The sequence below is a fragment of the Peromyscus maniculatus genome, chromosome 4 (assembly GCF_049852395.1).
Source record: "Peromyscus maniculatus bairdii isolate BWxNUB_F1_BW_parent chromosome 4, HU_Pman_BW_mat_3.1, whole genome shotgun sequence".
NCBI lineage: Eukaryota > Metazoa > Chordata > Mammalia > Rodentia > Cricetidae > Peromyscus > Peromyscus maniculatus.
In genome coordinates, this window is record NC_134855.1 from 23,469,858 (window position 1) to 23,485,513 (window position 15,656).

Below are 15,656 nucleotides of genomic sequence, written 5' to 3' on the forward strand. Positions count from 1 at the left end.
TTACACCCGTCAGAATGGCTAAGATCAAAAACACTGAAGACAGCTTATGTTGGAGAGGATGTGGAGCAAGGGGAACTCTCCTCCACTGTTGGTGAGAATGCAAGCTTGTACAGCCACTTTGGAAATCAATATGGCGTTTTCATAGAAAATTGGGAATCAACCTCCCTCAAGACCCAGCTATACCACTCTTGGGCATGTTTTTGTTTTTTTTTTTTAATTTTTAAAAAAATATTTTATTAAAGATCATTTCAAGATTTATTATTTCACAGATGCTAAGCTAGATACTGCAAACCAAAGGACTGAGAGAAGTAATAATAGTGGTAGTGGCATCTGTAACTAACTCAAAGAATATATGTCTAAAATCATTTTTAAATAGCTTAGGCAATAGCAATAGTCAAGAAAAATAACCTTTCTGGACCAAATTCTAATCTTTTGCTATATTCTCTGCACTATTCATGGGTGGCCACTGCTTAAACCACAATCTTTAGAATACAATCGTATAATATTTTGTAAAGTATCACAAATGCCAAATGCAAGAAAGCTCCTTGAGCTAAAAATGTTTTTCTAAAAATGTCTAATTTTAAATGGGAAATTACAAGAAATTATAATTTATATATAAACTGTATCTAACAGATGACAGTTATTTTCATAGTATGACTAATATAGTCCATAAAAATAAGTGAGTAACTGCATATGGAATTCTTTACTAACTCCATAAAACTCATTTAACATGGGCTATTCAATGTCTCTAAGTACTTTCTACATAGAAGAAATGGCTCAAACATGGAACAATGGCATTCAGAGCAGGAAAAGAAAGAAATAAAGGGAGGAAGAGATGGAAAGAAGGGGAAAGGGAGGGAGGGAAAAGGGGAAGACAGAAAGAGAGAGAAAACACATACATATACAAAAATTGAGAACACCAACAGCAACGATACTCTACTGTTTCAAAATCTATTTATTCCTTGATCCAGTCATATTTACTATAAAAGTATTTAGCTTGATAGACAGTGTATTTGTGTTACTACAGGTAAAATGGTAAACATAATAGATGTGATGTGGTCTTTGTCATAACACCTAGAATAAAACTGAAAGAGAAAAATTACTAAATCCATCAAAATAATCCTAAATCGTACAAAATCATTTTAGACAGTGGAGAAGGAGCTAAAATAGAAATTTCATTTCAGACACAATGGTAATCAAAGATTGTATGAGAAGGTGAAACTTTTCTGGGATCTCAGAAAAGGGAAGAAGAAGGGAAGAAGGGAAACAAGGATATGGGACAGGGATGTGCATTTAGTGTTGCTGGATGGCCAATGGTCCAACAAGCAGTAGTAACAGGACCTGGTAGAAGAAAATCCCTGACACTGCTATAAATAAACAACAGCAAGTTAAGGATGGGAGGAAACTGAGAGGTAAGACAACAGAGGCTGATCAATGACCTAGTTCCTTTCTTGTTGTTTGGACTTATACATGCACTGGAAAGCCATTGGTGGTTTTCAAGTATATGCTCACATTAACAAATCAACACAGGCACTAAGCTTACTTACATCAATCAAGGATTACTAAGGACTATAGACTGACCTAGTATATGCATGTTGTCAAATTTGCCTCTATGCTACCAGTGCTAGTACCCATACTGGCTAAAATAAATACTAAGGGGAAAAGAGAATAATATGAATAACTACAAGAGAGCCGCAATAATAGGTACACAGTATTTCTCAATGTTTACTCAACTGTACATGAACTTTCTCCTAGAGAAGGGAAACATTAATTATTTATCAGAAGCATGACAGAACAATAAAAACATGAGAGACTTTATTATAGGAAAAACACACAGAAATGTATGACTAATTTAGAAACATTCAAGTATGAAAGAGATATACGTAGTTTTAGTGAGTAGTAGGCCTAACTTAGTTCACATCTTGCCCTTGCAGCTCTCGTTATGGGCCAGCATCTCAGAAGACCAGAAGGACCCTCAAGTGACTGCATAAGGAAGAATGAACCACAGAGGCACATAACAAGCCAAAGTGGCTCAAGGAGTCAAGGAGGTCACACATGATTCCAAGAAAATGAAAAGTTCATATGTATGAAGGCTTAAGAAGAAGAAAACTCGGGCTGGAGAGATGGCTCAGCAATGACTGCTCTTTCAGAGGTCCTGAGTTCAATTCCCAGCAACCACATGGTGGCTCACAACCATCTGTAATGAGATCTGGTGCCCTCTTCTGGCCTGCAGGGATATGTGCAGACAGAACACTGTATACATAATAAATAAATAAATCTTAAAGAAGGAGGAGGAAGAGGAGGAGGAGGAGGAGGAGGAGGAGGAGGAGGAGGGGGAGGAGGAGGAGGAGGAGGAGGAGGAGGAGGAGGAGGAGGAGGAGGAGGAGAAGAAGAAGAAGAAGAAGAAGAAGAAGAAGAAGAAGAAGAAGAAGAAGAAGAAGAAGAAGAAGAAGAAGAAAACTCAAAGACATGGAGAGATGGTTTAGTAGTTTAAAGTGCTTACTGTCTTCCAGAGGACCTGAGTTCTGACCCCAGGTCATACACCAGGGATATCACAACTGTCTGTAATTCTACCTCCAGTAGATCTGAGGACCTCTTCTCCTACACAGGTATCTGCATGCACACAGCATATACTTACACAAACACATACACATAAAGGTAAAAATCTAAGAAAATGGGATAGGTGGAAGGATAAAGGATCTACAGCATGGCTTCAGAAGAATCAAGAGACTTAGTCTCAGGCCTCAGCAAACTCTTCAATGGCAAATGAAACTATATTTTCTTTGACTAAGATCTCAGTTAAGAGCAGAAGGCTTTCTCATTAAACAAAAGTTGAAAATACAAGTAGAATTAAAGTCTTTTATTTCCTAAATGAATTTTTTCTGTAGTATGAAGACTAAATATAATAAAGACATTCAACATGCAAAAAAAACTTGACTAGAAAGAAGTACCCTAAAGTGTGATATTTATAAAGTAAAATTATTATATATTTTGCATTCATTGGAAGACTTCTTCTACATTTTCATTACATTTATTTTAAAAAATGATTTTTCTCCTCTCTGTAAAAGAACATTAAACACCTAGTTTGATTTTTAAATATATCTTTCAGATTTCAAAGATTATAGACAGCAGATTTACCACAAAGGTCTTTAAGGCACAGTCAGTTAGAAATAACATCTTGCACCCATATGAACCATCACCTGGGGGGCAGGGAGTGTAGAATCTTACCTGCACTATCTTATTTTATTTTAAAATAAGCATGAAAGGATATTAAAAACATATACTTGAAATTGCACTGCAGTGTTTTAACTCCTTAGAAGTAGCAGTTTCACAGTATGCACTACTAACTACATAAACTTAATATTTAACTTACAGACTGCAGGCATAACAAACTACAAACTTAGAACAAGAAAACTTTTCTTCCCCTGAACAGAACATTTGACTTCTTAAGAGAACTAACAAAGAAAATAGAGTGGAAAGATGAACCTGTAGGCCACACTGTAGGACAGAAGATAGGTTTAAGTTTGAACTTTACAAAGAAGGTAGGTAGGTAGGGTGCAGGTGCGGGTGCGGTGTGTGTGCATGTGCGTGCGTGCGTGCGTGCGTGTGTGTGTGTGTGTGTGTGTGTGTGTGTGTGTGTCAGAGAGAGGGAGGAAAGACACAGAGAGAAAAGAAGGTGGAGAGTACAAGAGAGCAAGAGAAAAAGGAAGGAGTAGAAAAAGTGCAGAAGAGAGTGAGAGAGACCACACATAATTGAATTATTATTTGGTTTTCAGGATAAATCTGTTTCAGTATCAGTGTGGTCAGCAACATTTTCGACATAAAGTCCTGATATTTAAACTGAAGACTCAGAAGAGACTTTAAAGAGATAAAACTTTGTACAGGAAGCCTTAAAGTACCATCCAAATCTAGGCTAGTAGTGTTGGGTAGATCAAATAGACAAAGGGGTTAGGAAGACAAGCCAAAAGCAAATGCCCTAAGACTATATAGGACAGAGAAACTGGTCAACAGAGCAAGGGATGAGGAATCACTCAGCCAATTCTCATCTATGGACCAATCAAATACTGGTGAAATTATAGGGTGCTACCTACACCCAACCTAATAACAAAATTATTTATACAATATCAGACATCATCCAGTCCTCTCCCCACAAGAAGTTTATATAACTAGTATAAGGCCAGTGAACTGGCCAGTAACAGAATACTACTGCCCCTAGTCAAGTACAAACATCAGAGAACTTCACAATATCATGACTAAGGATAATTTTGGAATAGTGTTATTAAGCACTCTAAACAAAGAAATTTTTTGTGTGTACTGTCAACTACTCTATGAATAAAGAACATGCCAAAAGCGGTTTCTTTTTGTATTTTCAGAAAAAAAAAAATTCCTCATTGTATTTTCTATCCACCATAAACATTTTAACAAGCTCCTATGTGACCAGGGAGAGGGCTCTGCTGGTAAAAACACTTACCACACAGCCTTGACAACCTGAGTTCAATTCCCTGAACCATGCAAAATGCCAAACGCAGTGGAATGTGTCTGCAATCCCAGACAGTGAGAATTAAGGCACAGAGAGCAAAATCCCCTGAAAGCTTGAAGATCAGTTAGTCTGGAGTACACAGTATAAAGGAAACAACAAGGAGACCCTACCTCAAACACAGTGGAAGGCAAGAACTAGCATTAAAGGTTGTCCTCTACATGAGCACCTTCCTACAGGAATTGGACACACAGGTACACATTATATACACACAAACATAAAAACTTCAAAAAACATGTAAAATAAAACTCATGTGGTAGTAATATATCACAATCACAACATGTATTAAGATTTACAATCTGTATGAGTATGTAGGAAACCTGAAAAATAAGACAGCTAAACTCACCAAACATATATTTGGTGAGGGGCAGGGTGATAAATCTTATCTCAGGATCCTGCCTCAATCATGTGGTCATCTCTACACTGAGGACAGTTTTATAGGTTATGCTTTCTAAGAATTATCCATTTTGTCCATTTTCAAATGTATAAAAAGCATTCATAGATTGTACTGGCTGGTTTTGTGTGTCAACTTGACACAAGTTAAGAGTCATCTTAACTTGTAAGTTAGAGAGTAAGGAGCCTCAGTTGAGGAAATGCCTCCTTGAGATCCAACTGTAAGGAATTTTCTCAATTAGTGATCAATGGTGGAGGAGGCCCAGCCCATGGTTTTGTAATGCAACCCAGAGCTGCTGGTCCTAGGTTCTATAAGAAAGCAGGCTGAGCAAGCCAGAGCAAGCAAGCAAGCAAGCAAGCAAGCAGCTCCCTGTTATGGCTTCTGCATCCGTTCCTCCCCTGCTTGAATTCCTGTCCTGATTTCCTTCAGTGATGAACAGCAATGTGGAAGTGTAAAACGAATAAAACCTTACATTCCCAACTTGCTTTTTGGTCATGGTGTTTCACTGCAGCTATACAAAACCTAACCAAGACATAGAATTTTCAATTTTTTATCAATCCATGTTATATATTTTTAATTACAAAAATTTGTGCCTTTAATGTGCCTGTAGTCTACCCATTTCAGTATTTCAAGTAACTACTTTCTGTTTATCTATATTATATATATATATATATATTTAATTTCACTATTTTCCACTGCTGCTATTGTTAACTTTCCAGTTTACATCTAAGTACAACCAAGAAGGATTCTTTCTTGAACCACAAGGTTTGAAGGGCCTTGCATATACCAACTAAAAACAGATACATAACAAAATTTAAATTTTAAAACATGGTATGGATGTGAATGCAACTAAGACCATGACATAGAATAATTCTTTATAATCAGTTCTATTTTTTGGTATATTTGATGTTTTCCCCTTTAAAACCTGAGGTAACCACAATTATGCTTTCACGTGTTCTAATGAATAGGCTGTTCAGGAATGGCTGTCTCTAAGCTTTTTTCTGTATATACTTTATAAACAATTCAACTGAAAGGCAAGGATTATTTGTCTGGGGCTATTCTCAGCCAGCTGTATACATGCAGAGCAACTGCCCGCAGAAGCAAAAACCTGCATAGACCACCAATAGGAAGCAGGCCAGGGAACAAGACAGGTCTCAGGATCATATAGATAGGGAAGTAATTCTGCAACAATATTCCCCAGAATGCCCTTCTTGTGTGTCACTCTTTTACCACTTTCTTTATACCAAAAGTGGCAAGCAGTAATGTTATGTGGCTTTCCCCCACTCTATTAAAGAGTCTTTTATAAGTCGATAGAGAAAGCTCTCAGGAACAAAAAGTTTTGGTATGTTACTGTTCTGTAGGAGAACTATGAGCACTAATATATAATCAAGATTAAAGTATTCTGAATGTTTTTACCACCCTGAAATGGTAAAGGTTTAAAATATTTAATGTAATTTAAAGATCATGAGAGAAATTTTTCATTGCCAACTTTGTTGGATTAAGAAAGGTCAAGGGCACTAACCAGGCACACTTTCAGGTATTTCCAAAGATGTAGGAAGACTCATCCTAAGTAAGGTGGCATTATCCAATGGGAAGGGAAAACCAGGATAGCACCAGTGACACCCTGTCTCTGCTTCTTGTTCATCGTCATGGACACAACCATATTTTGGCTGCTATGTTTTGCCATGTTGGTTTGTTCTCCTCTGAACTGGGAAACAAACTGAACCCTTCCTTTCTGACATTGCTTTCTGCCATGCATTTGGAGAGAAAAGTAACTAATACAATAGCCCATGAAACATGTATCAAAACATTATGTCACCATATTAGTAAGTGCTATGTTCATATTTCTACATACAAGTTAAAGAAAAAGCCAAAATGAATGATAGTTTTGAGAAAATAGACAAAACTACAATTACAGTGGGAGATTTCAATACCCTTTCATATAAAATAGCAGTAGGAAAGGAAAGAGAGGGACGGAACATCAGCTGTCCCTTTAGGGTGTGTGTGTGTGTGTGTGTGTGTGTGTGTGTGTGTGTGTGTGTGTGTGTGTGTGTGTGTGTATTAAACATTATAGTACAGACAGATGAGCTATTAAAGGCATACAACCAAAAGACAACATGCCTTAAGTGAATAGGTTTCATTAAGACATTTTCTCCCATTTATATTATATACTTTGACTGTACATACAACTCTCACCTAACTCTCTTCTATACTTATGGCAACTCCTGCTGGTTTGTTTCCTTCTTCCTATGTCTATTCTAAAATGTAACAAGATATTTATTTAGTTGCCTTTATGAAATTAGACAAGGCTTCAGAAACAGTTAACCCATTTCCTAGATCCTTCCCCACTGTAAGTCCTTAAGATTTCTTGTGATTAAGTAAATGCAGGGAAATCAGATGTATTTTACAAAGCATTTCTAGAAGTTTTCAGAGATAAAGGGTATTTTAGGAGACTGTGTACTAAACTGTGCAAAATGAAAGAGCTTTACAGCCTTTCATCAGCCTCTTGTGACAATCCTATTCTTCAGTCCTCACACTTGGCCAGCACATCACAACTACAGTCAAATATCTAAGCAGGAAGGCAGCTCTTTTCTTCCCTAATATAATATAGACCGTTAATAAAGTCCTTTACAGCCTGGCGGCAGTGGTGCAAGCCTTTAATCCCAGCACTCGGGAGGCAGAGCCAGGCGGATCTCTATGAGTTCGAGGCCAGCCTGGTTTACAGAGCGAGATCCAGGACAGGTACCAAAACTACACAGAGAAATCCTGTCTAGAAAAAACAAAATAAATAAATTAAATTAAAAAAAATAAACTCCTTTATAGAAAGCACTCCAGGAGATATCTACTTAACTTTAATTTGCCATGATACAGAGATTGACCAATTCTAACTGCAAAGAACAATCAGGAATTTGACAAAAGAGATTGAGATCATCATGAAAACCTTAGGTCAAAAATGTTTCACACCTAGAGCTTGCTTGATGTTTAGCCACCCCAAATAAAACTGTGATTCTGTTCATAAGGAAGAAAGGCTAGTAAGTGACAACAGTCTTTCCACATTAGCTCACACAGACCAACAAACACAATTTCAGGCATGTGAGAGGGGAGAAAGCAGGACTTTAAATAGCAATGATAATGTCAGTTCTGTGACAATACTACAAAAAGAAAAATGAATGAAATTTCCTTGATGTTAGTCTAGGGAACTTTCCAAGAGAGTAGAGATACCTGATCCTTTGATAAGTGACTAACTCATTTTATGAGAAATGAAAAGTACCTTTTTTCCAACTAAACCAACACAGTCCTATAGACAGGAGTTCAAAAGAGTAAGAACACTAGATACAATCAGGAAAAATGTAAGAAAGAGTAATAGGAGCAGTACAGTATAACAACAACATACAATATACATGTACAAAATTGTCGAAAACAAGAATCAATAGACCTCCAACATATTCCACATTACTTGCTCTCCCCCTAAAATATAATCAGTACTTTCTTCTCAAAATTTTCTGTGTTTTATAAAGTTCTTTCTATCTATCAAGTCCACAGTCAGAGAAATTCTAGAGATACTGAAGCAATACCCTGATAGTACTTTAAAAGCAAAATAGAGCCCTCATTACCTGTAGTGCTCGCTGCTGGGAATACTCTGTGAGAAGTATAAAGCTGCTGTCCGTGCTCTCCAGTGCCATTTCTTTGCAGGAAGGGTGTAGAGGACACAATGGTCTAATTCTTCTTGGAGTAACTGTACCAGCTGTCGATGGGAGCCTCCATAAAATGCCTCGATGATGAGAACACTCATTGGCCTGTTGAAACCTTCAGACTTAACAAAAAAAAATTATATATAGATACATGTTTTTTTCAAATGAAACATACAATTCTAATAAAAGCATACTTAAAAACTGAAAAAGGAAAATAAGAGTTCTGTTATGTGTAATTTTTAAAAAATAAACACAATCAAGGCTTGAGAGACAGATGAGCTATTAAAGGCATACAACCAAAAGACAACAAGCTCTCCTTTTAAAAAACGAAAACAACAAAAATTAACACTTATGGGATAAAGTCATCAATCAATATATTTATATTAAAAGAAATAAAGATGTCTCTATTTTCATTATTTCTGTTTTTCTCAGGCCCTAAGTTTACTTCTAATTTATTGTCCTACCCAGAAGCATAAAATCCTTCCCTACTATGTTCTCTCACTTTTTTGCTGGTTCAGTGCTGAGCCTGACTTGGTTATCTTTGACACTGCTTGACCTAGAACTTTCATAGATGGCCTCTGAACTGGTCACCTAAGAGTTCTTACTTTTCTAAGAAAGGATCTCTTATGTAGAGAAGTCTGGCCTTGAAGTCATGATGACCCTACTTGATTATAAAGGCTCTTTTTTGTGTGTTCAATAATTATCTGATACTGTAACTCTCATGTCACTTCACCTTTAAGTCCACTGGTTATCACTTCTCCCAGTAAATCCATATGTAAAAGAAAGTGTATTTATATCTAAAAGTCAAATTTCTAGCATTGAAAACATTAGGACATAACTTCTTAAGCCACACTATGGGGTAATATATTGTATGCCCTAATAAACATGCCTGAGGATCAGAGGACAGAGCCAGCCACTAGATTAGGCAGTGGTGGTACACACTTTTACTCCCAGCACTTGAGATATCATGCCTTTGCTTGGGAAACATAAACATCTTTAATCTCAGGAAGTAATATGGCAGGGCAGAGAAAGGCCTGTAAGGCGTGAGGAAACAGGAACTCACCCTCTTTAGGCTAAGGTTTTCATAGAGGTAAGAACTAGTGGTTGACTGCTCTGCTTCTCTGATCTTTCAGCTTGCACCCTGATATCTGACTTGGGTTTTTTATTAAATGACCATCTAAGATTCGAACAACAACACTATGCATACCTTAATCAATTAACTCCCCACTGTCTATTTTGTCTGTTTTCAATATCCTACCCTCTACTGAAACACCAAAAACTTGTGTTAAATATATATGTCTGTGAGCCACGAAGGTTTCTACCACTTTTATTAAACAAGAAATCTATTAGGAGAATAAAATACTAATGGTTGAGTTCTTAAGCTATGGAAAAATTCCATCACAAACAGTGGTTATCAAATAATTTTCCATTTAATATATTTGTCCATGTGCTCAATAAAATAAAAATATGTATAAATATTGAAAACTTTATATATATTTTAAATTATATGTTCTTTCCTGTGATGATGGGGGAATATCATTCCGTACATGAATGCTCCACTGCTAGAAAAATACTCCAAATATCTGAATTTCCTTTTATGAATGAAGGAAATAACACTCTTTTTAAATATTATATAGCAGCCCCTGTCACCTCACAAAGATAACCATCTCCTACAACACCAGTGACTACCATACCCATAAGTCCACCCTGCACCGACTGGCAACAGGAAAGGCCCCATCTCCAGATTTGAAAACTGAAATAGAGGCAATAAAAAAGACCCAAACTGAGGGAATGCTGGAAATGGAAAATCTGCTTAAAAGAACAGGAACTACAGATGCAAGCATAACCAACAGAATGCAAGAGATGGAAGAGAGAATCTGGCGTTGAAGATACAATAAAGGAAATAGATACGCCAGTCAAAGAAAACACTGAAGCCAAGAAAATTATAACACAAAACCTCCAGGAAACTTGGGACAACATGAAAAGACCAAACTTAAGAATAATAGGGATACAAGAAGGAGAAGAATACCAACTCAAAGGCACAGAAAATATATTCTACAAAATCATGGAAGAAAACTTTCCTAACCTAAAGAAGGAAATGCCTATGAAGATACAAGAAGCTTACATAACACCAAGTAGACTGGGTCAAAAAAAAAAAAAGAGTCCCCCTCCCCACATAATAATCAAACCACTAAACAAGCAGAATAAAGAAAAAATAAGAAGAACTGCAAAGAAAAAAGGCCAAGTAACATTAAAGGCAGACCCATCAGACTTCTCAATGGATACTCTGAAAGCCAAAGATCCTGGACAGACATTATACAGACACTAAAAGACCATGGAGGCCAACCCAGACTATTATACCCAGAAAAATTATAAATCACCATAGACAGAGTGAACAAAATATTCCATGATACAACCAGATTTAAACAGTAACTATCCACAAATCCAGCCCTACAGAAAGCACTAGAAGGAAAAAATCTATCCTAAGGAAATTAAACACATCCATGAAAACTTGGGCAATAGATAATCCCACACCAATAAATTCCAAACAAGGGAAACACATAACAACACTACCACCAAAAAATAACAGGAATTAACAATCACTGGTCATTAATATCCATTAATATCAATGGTCTTAATTCGCCTATAAAATGACACAAGCTAACAGAATGCATATGAAATCAGGACCCATCCTCCCACTGTATACAAGAAATACACCTCAACTTCAAAGACAGATACTATCTCAGAGTGGAAGGCTGGGAAAAGACTATCCAATCAAATGGACATAAGAAGCAAGCTGGTAAGCCTGGCAGTGGTGGCACACGCCTTTAATCCCAGCACTCAGGAGGCAGAGGCAGGTGGATCTCTGTGAGTTCAAGGCCAGGGTGGTCTACAGATCGAGATCCAGGACAGGAACCAAAACTACACAGAGAAACCCTGTCTTGAAAAACAAAAAAGAGAAAAGAAAGAAAGAGTGAAAAAAAAAAAAAACGAGCAAGCTGATATAGCTATCCTAATATCTAATAAAATAGACTTCAAACTAAAATCAGTAGAAAGAGATCGGGAAGGACATTACTTATTTATCACAAGGAAAGTCCACCAAGATGAAGTCTCCTGGAACTCACTTGGTAGCCCAGGCTGGCCTCGAACTCACAGAGATCCACCTGGCTCTGCCTCCCAAGTGCTGGGATTAAAGGTGTGCGCCACCACCGCCCAGCAGATGAAGTCTTAATTCTGAACATTTATGCCCCAAATACAAGGGCAACCACATTTGTAAATAAAACACTGCTAAAGCTTAAATCACACAATAAACCACACCTACTAGTAGTAGGAGATTTCAACACCATACTCTCACCAATGGACAGGTCTGCCAGACTGAAACTTAACAGAGAAATAAGGGAACTAACAGATGTTTTGACTCAAATAGACTTAATAGATATCTACAGAACATTCCAGCCCAACACAAAAGAATATACCTTCTTCTCAGCACCCCATGGAACCATCTCTAAAATTGACCATATGCTCAGTCACAAAGCAAATCTCAACAAATACAAAAAAAAAAAAAGAACCTCCTATATTTTAAATTTCAACAACAACAAAAATTACAGAAAGCCTATAATCTCATGGAAACTGAATAATGCCCAACTGAATCATCAAAGGGTCAAGGAATAAATAATGAAATTAAAGATTTTCTAGAATTCAAGGAAAATGAAAGTACAACATACCCAAACTTATGGGACACTATGAAAGCAGTGCTAAGAGAAAATTCATAGGACTAAATGCCCACATAAAGAAGATGGAGAAATCTCACATAATGACTTAACAACATACCTGAAAGCTCTAGAACCAAAAGAAGCAAAATCACCCAGAAGGAATACGCCAGGAAATAATCAAATTGTGGGCTGAAATCAATAAAATAGAAACAAAGAGAACAATACAAAGAATCAATGAAACAAAGAGTTGGTTCTTTGAGAAAATCAACAAGATAACAAGCACTTACCCAAATTAAGCAAAAGGCAGAGAGAGAGAGAAAGAGAGAGAGAATCCAAATTAATAAAATCAGAAATGAAAAGGGAGACATAACAACAGACAATGAGGAAATCCAGAAAATCATCAGGTCATACTTCAAAAATCTACACTCCACAAAATTGGGAAATCTGAAAGAAATGGACAATTTTCTGGATAGGTAACACATACCAAAGTTAAATCAAGACCAGATAAACTATTTAAATAGACAAATAACTCCTTTAAAAAAAAAAAAAAAAACAGAAACATCATTAAAGGTCCCCCAACCTAAAAAGCCCAGGACTAGATGGCTTCAGCACAGAATTCTACCAGATTTTAATAGAAAAGCTAATTCCAATACTCTTCAAATTGTTCACACAATAGACACAGAAGAAACATTATCAAACTCTATTTATGAGGCTACAGTGACCCTGATACCCAAACCACACAAGGAGGAAACAAAGAAAAGAGAATTACAGACCAATCTCCCTCATGAACACTGATGCAAAAATACTCAATAAAATATTGGCAAACTGAATCTAAGAACACATCAAAAAAATATCCACCATGACCAAGTAGGCTTCATCCTGAGGATACGAGGATTGTTCAACATATGAAGATCTGTCTATGTGATATACCATATAAACAAACTGGAGAAAAAAAAAACAAACACATGATCATCTCATTATATGGTAAAAAAAAGCCTTTGACAAAATCCAACACCCCTTCATGATAAAGGTCCTAGAAAGGTCAAGAATACAAGGAACATACCTAAACATAATAAAGGCAATTTACAGCAAGCCAACAGCTAAGATCAAATTAAATGGAGAGAAATTCAAATCGATTCCACTAAAATCAGGAACAAGACAAGGATGGCCAATCTCCCCATATTTATTCAATATAGTACGTGAAGTTCTAGATAGAACAATAAGACAACAAATGGACATAAGGGGGATAGAAACTGGAAAGGAAGAAGTCAACTTTCACTATTTGCAGATAATATGATAGTATCATTTACCAGGGAACACCAACACTGATAAACTCCTTCAGTAACGTGGGAGGATACAAGATTAACTCAAAAAAATTAATAGTCCTCCTATATACAAATGATAAATGGGCTGAAAAAGAAATCAGAGAAACATCACCCTTTACAACAGCCACAAATAACATAAAATATCTTGGGGTAACTCTAACAAAGCAAGTGAAGGACCTGTACGATGAGAACTTCAAATCTCTGAAGAAATAAACTGAAGAAGATATCAACAAATGGAAAGATCTTCCATGCTCAAAGATATGTAGGATTAAAATAATAAAAATGGCAATCAGACCAAAAGCAATCTACAGATTCAATGCAATCCCCATCAAAATCCCAACACAATTCCTCACAGACTTGGAAAGATAAACACCCAGGATAGCTAAAAGAATACTGTTCAATAAAGCAACCTCTGGAGGCATCAGGATCCCTGACCTCAAACTCTACTATAGAGCAATAGTAATAAAAACAGCTTGGTACTGGCATAAAAACCAACATGTGGACCAATGGAATCAAATTGAAGACCCTGACATTAATTCGAACACCTATAAACACCTGATTTTTGAAAAAGAAGCCAAGATCATACAATGGAAAAAAGAAAGCATCTTCAACAAATGGTGCTGGCATGACTGGATGTCAACATGTAGAAGATTACAAATAGATCCATATCTGTCGCCATGCACAAAACTTAAGCACAAGTGGATCAAAGACCTCAACATAAATCCAGTTACATTGAACTTGATAAAAGAGAAAGTAGGAAGTAGTCTTGAATGCATTGGTACAAGAGACCACTTCATAAATATAACACCAGTAGCACAGACACTGAGAGAAACAATTAATAAATGGGACCTCCTAAAACTGAGAAGCTTTTGTAGGACAAAGGACACAGTCAATGAGCCAAAATAACATTCTACAGAATGGGAAAAGATCTTCAACAACCCCACATCTGACAGAGGGCTGATGTCTAAAATATGTAAAGAATTCAAGAAACTAGACATCAAAATATTGAACAATCCAATTAACAAATGGGCTACAGAGTTAAACAGAGAATTCTCAACAGAAGAATCACAAATGGCCGAAAGACATTTAAGGAACTGCTCAACATCCTTTGTCATCAGGGAAATGCTAATAAAAATGACTCTGAGATACCATCTTACACCTGTCAGAATGTCTATGATCAAAAACACTGAAGTCAGCTTATGTTGTTTAGGATGCACAGCAAGGGGAACACTCCTACACTGTTGGTGGGAGTGCAAACTTGTACAGCCACTTTGGAAATCAGTATGGTGGTTTCTCAGAAAATCAGAAAATTGGGAATCAATCTACTTCAAAACTCAGCTATACCATCCTTGGGTATATACCCAGGGAATGCTCAATCATACCACAAGGACACATGCTCAACTATGTTCATATCAGCATTATTCCAGAACCTGGAAACAATCTAGATGCCACTCAACCAAAGAATGGACTAAGAAAATGTGGCACATATACACAATGGGGTACTACCCAGAAGAGAAAAACAATGGCATCAAGAAATTTGCAAGCAAATGGATGGATCTAGAAAATATTATCCTGAGTGTGGTAAGCCAGACTCAGAAGGACAAACATGGCATGTACTCACTCATAAGTGGATACTAGATATAAAGACAAATAACCAGACTGCAACCCCCAGCTCTAGGGAGACTAGCAAACAAGGAGGACCCTAGGAGGGATGCATGGGTTGCCCAGTGAAGGAGAAATATATGAGATCTACATGAGCAAACTGCAGGTGAGGAGGGGTAGCAGACGGAAAGGGATGGGGGATGAGAACATAGCAGAACGGAAGTTTCGAGCTGGACAGGGACAGAGTGGGAGAGCAAGGAAGAGATATCATTCATGATAAATGAAAACATCATGGGAATAAGGAGAAACAGAGTGCTAGGGAAGTTCCCAGGAATCCACAGGGATGACCCCACCTTAGACTACTGGCAATAACTGAAAGAGTGCCTGAACTGG

The 15,656-nt window shown here is 37.0% G+C and overlaps 1 protein-coding gene across 19 annotated transcripts in view; it reads right to left on the reverse strand.

Moving 5' to 3' along the window:
- Nucleotides 1–15,656, reverse strand: part of Qtman (queuosine-tRNA mannosyltransferase) — a 451,643-nt gene that overhangs the window by 304,573 nt on the left and 131,414 nt on the right. For 17 of the 19 annotated variants that reach the window (XM_076569393.1, XM_076569383.1, XM_076569387.1 and 14 more), the window contains one exon: nucleotides 8,546–8,745. The exons of the other annotated variants lie outside the window; for them this stretch is intronic. In XM_076569393.1, the coding sequence (XP_076425508.1) occupies nucleotides 8,546–8,745 (200 nt within the window). The remainder of the gene's footprint in view (nucleotides 1–8,545; nucleotides 8,746–15,656) is intronic. 19 annotated transcript variants of the gene reach the window in all.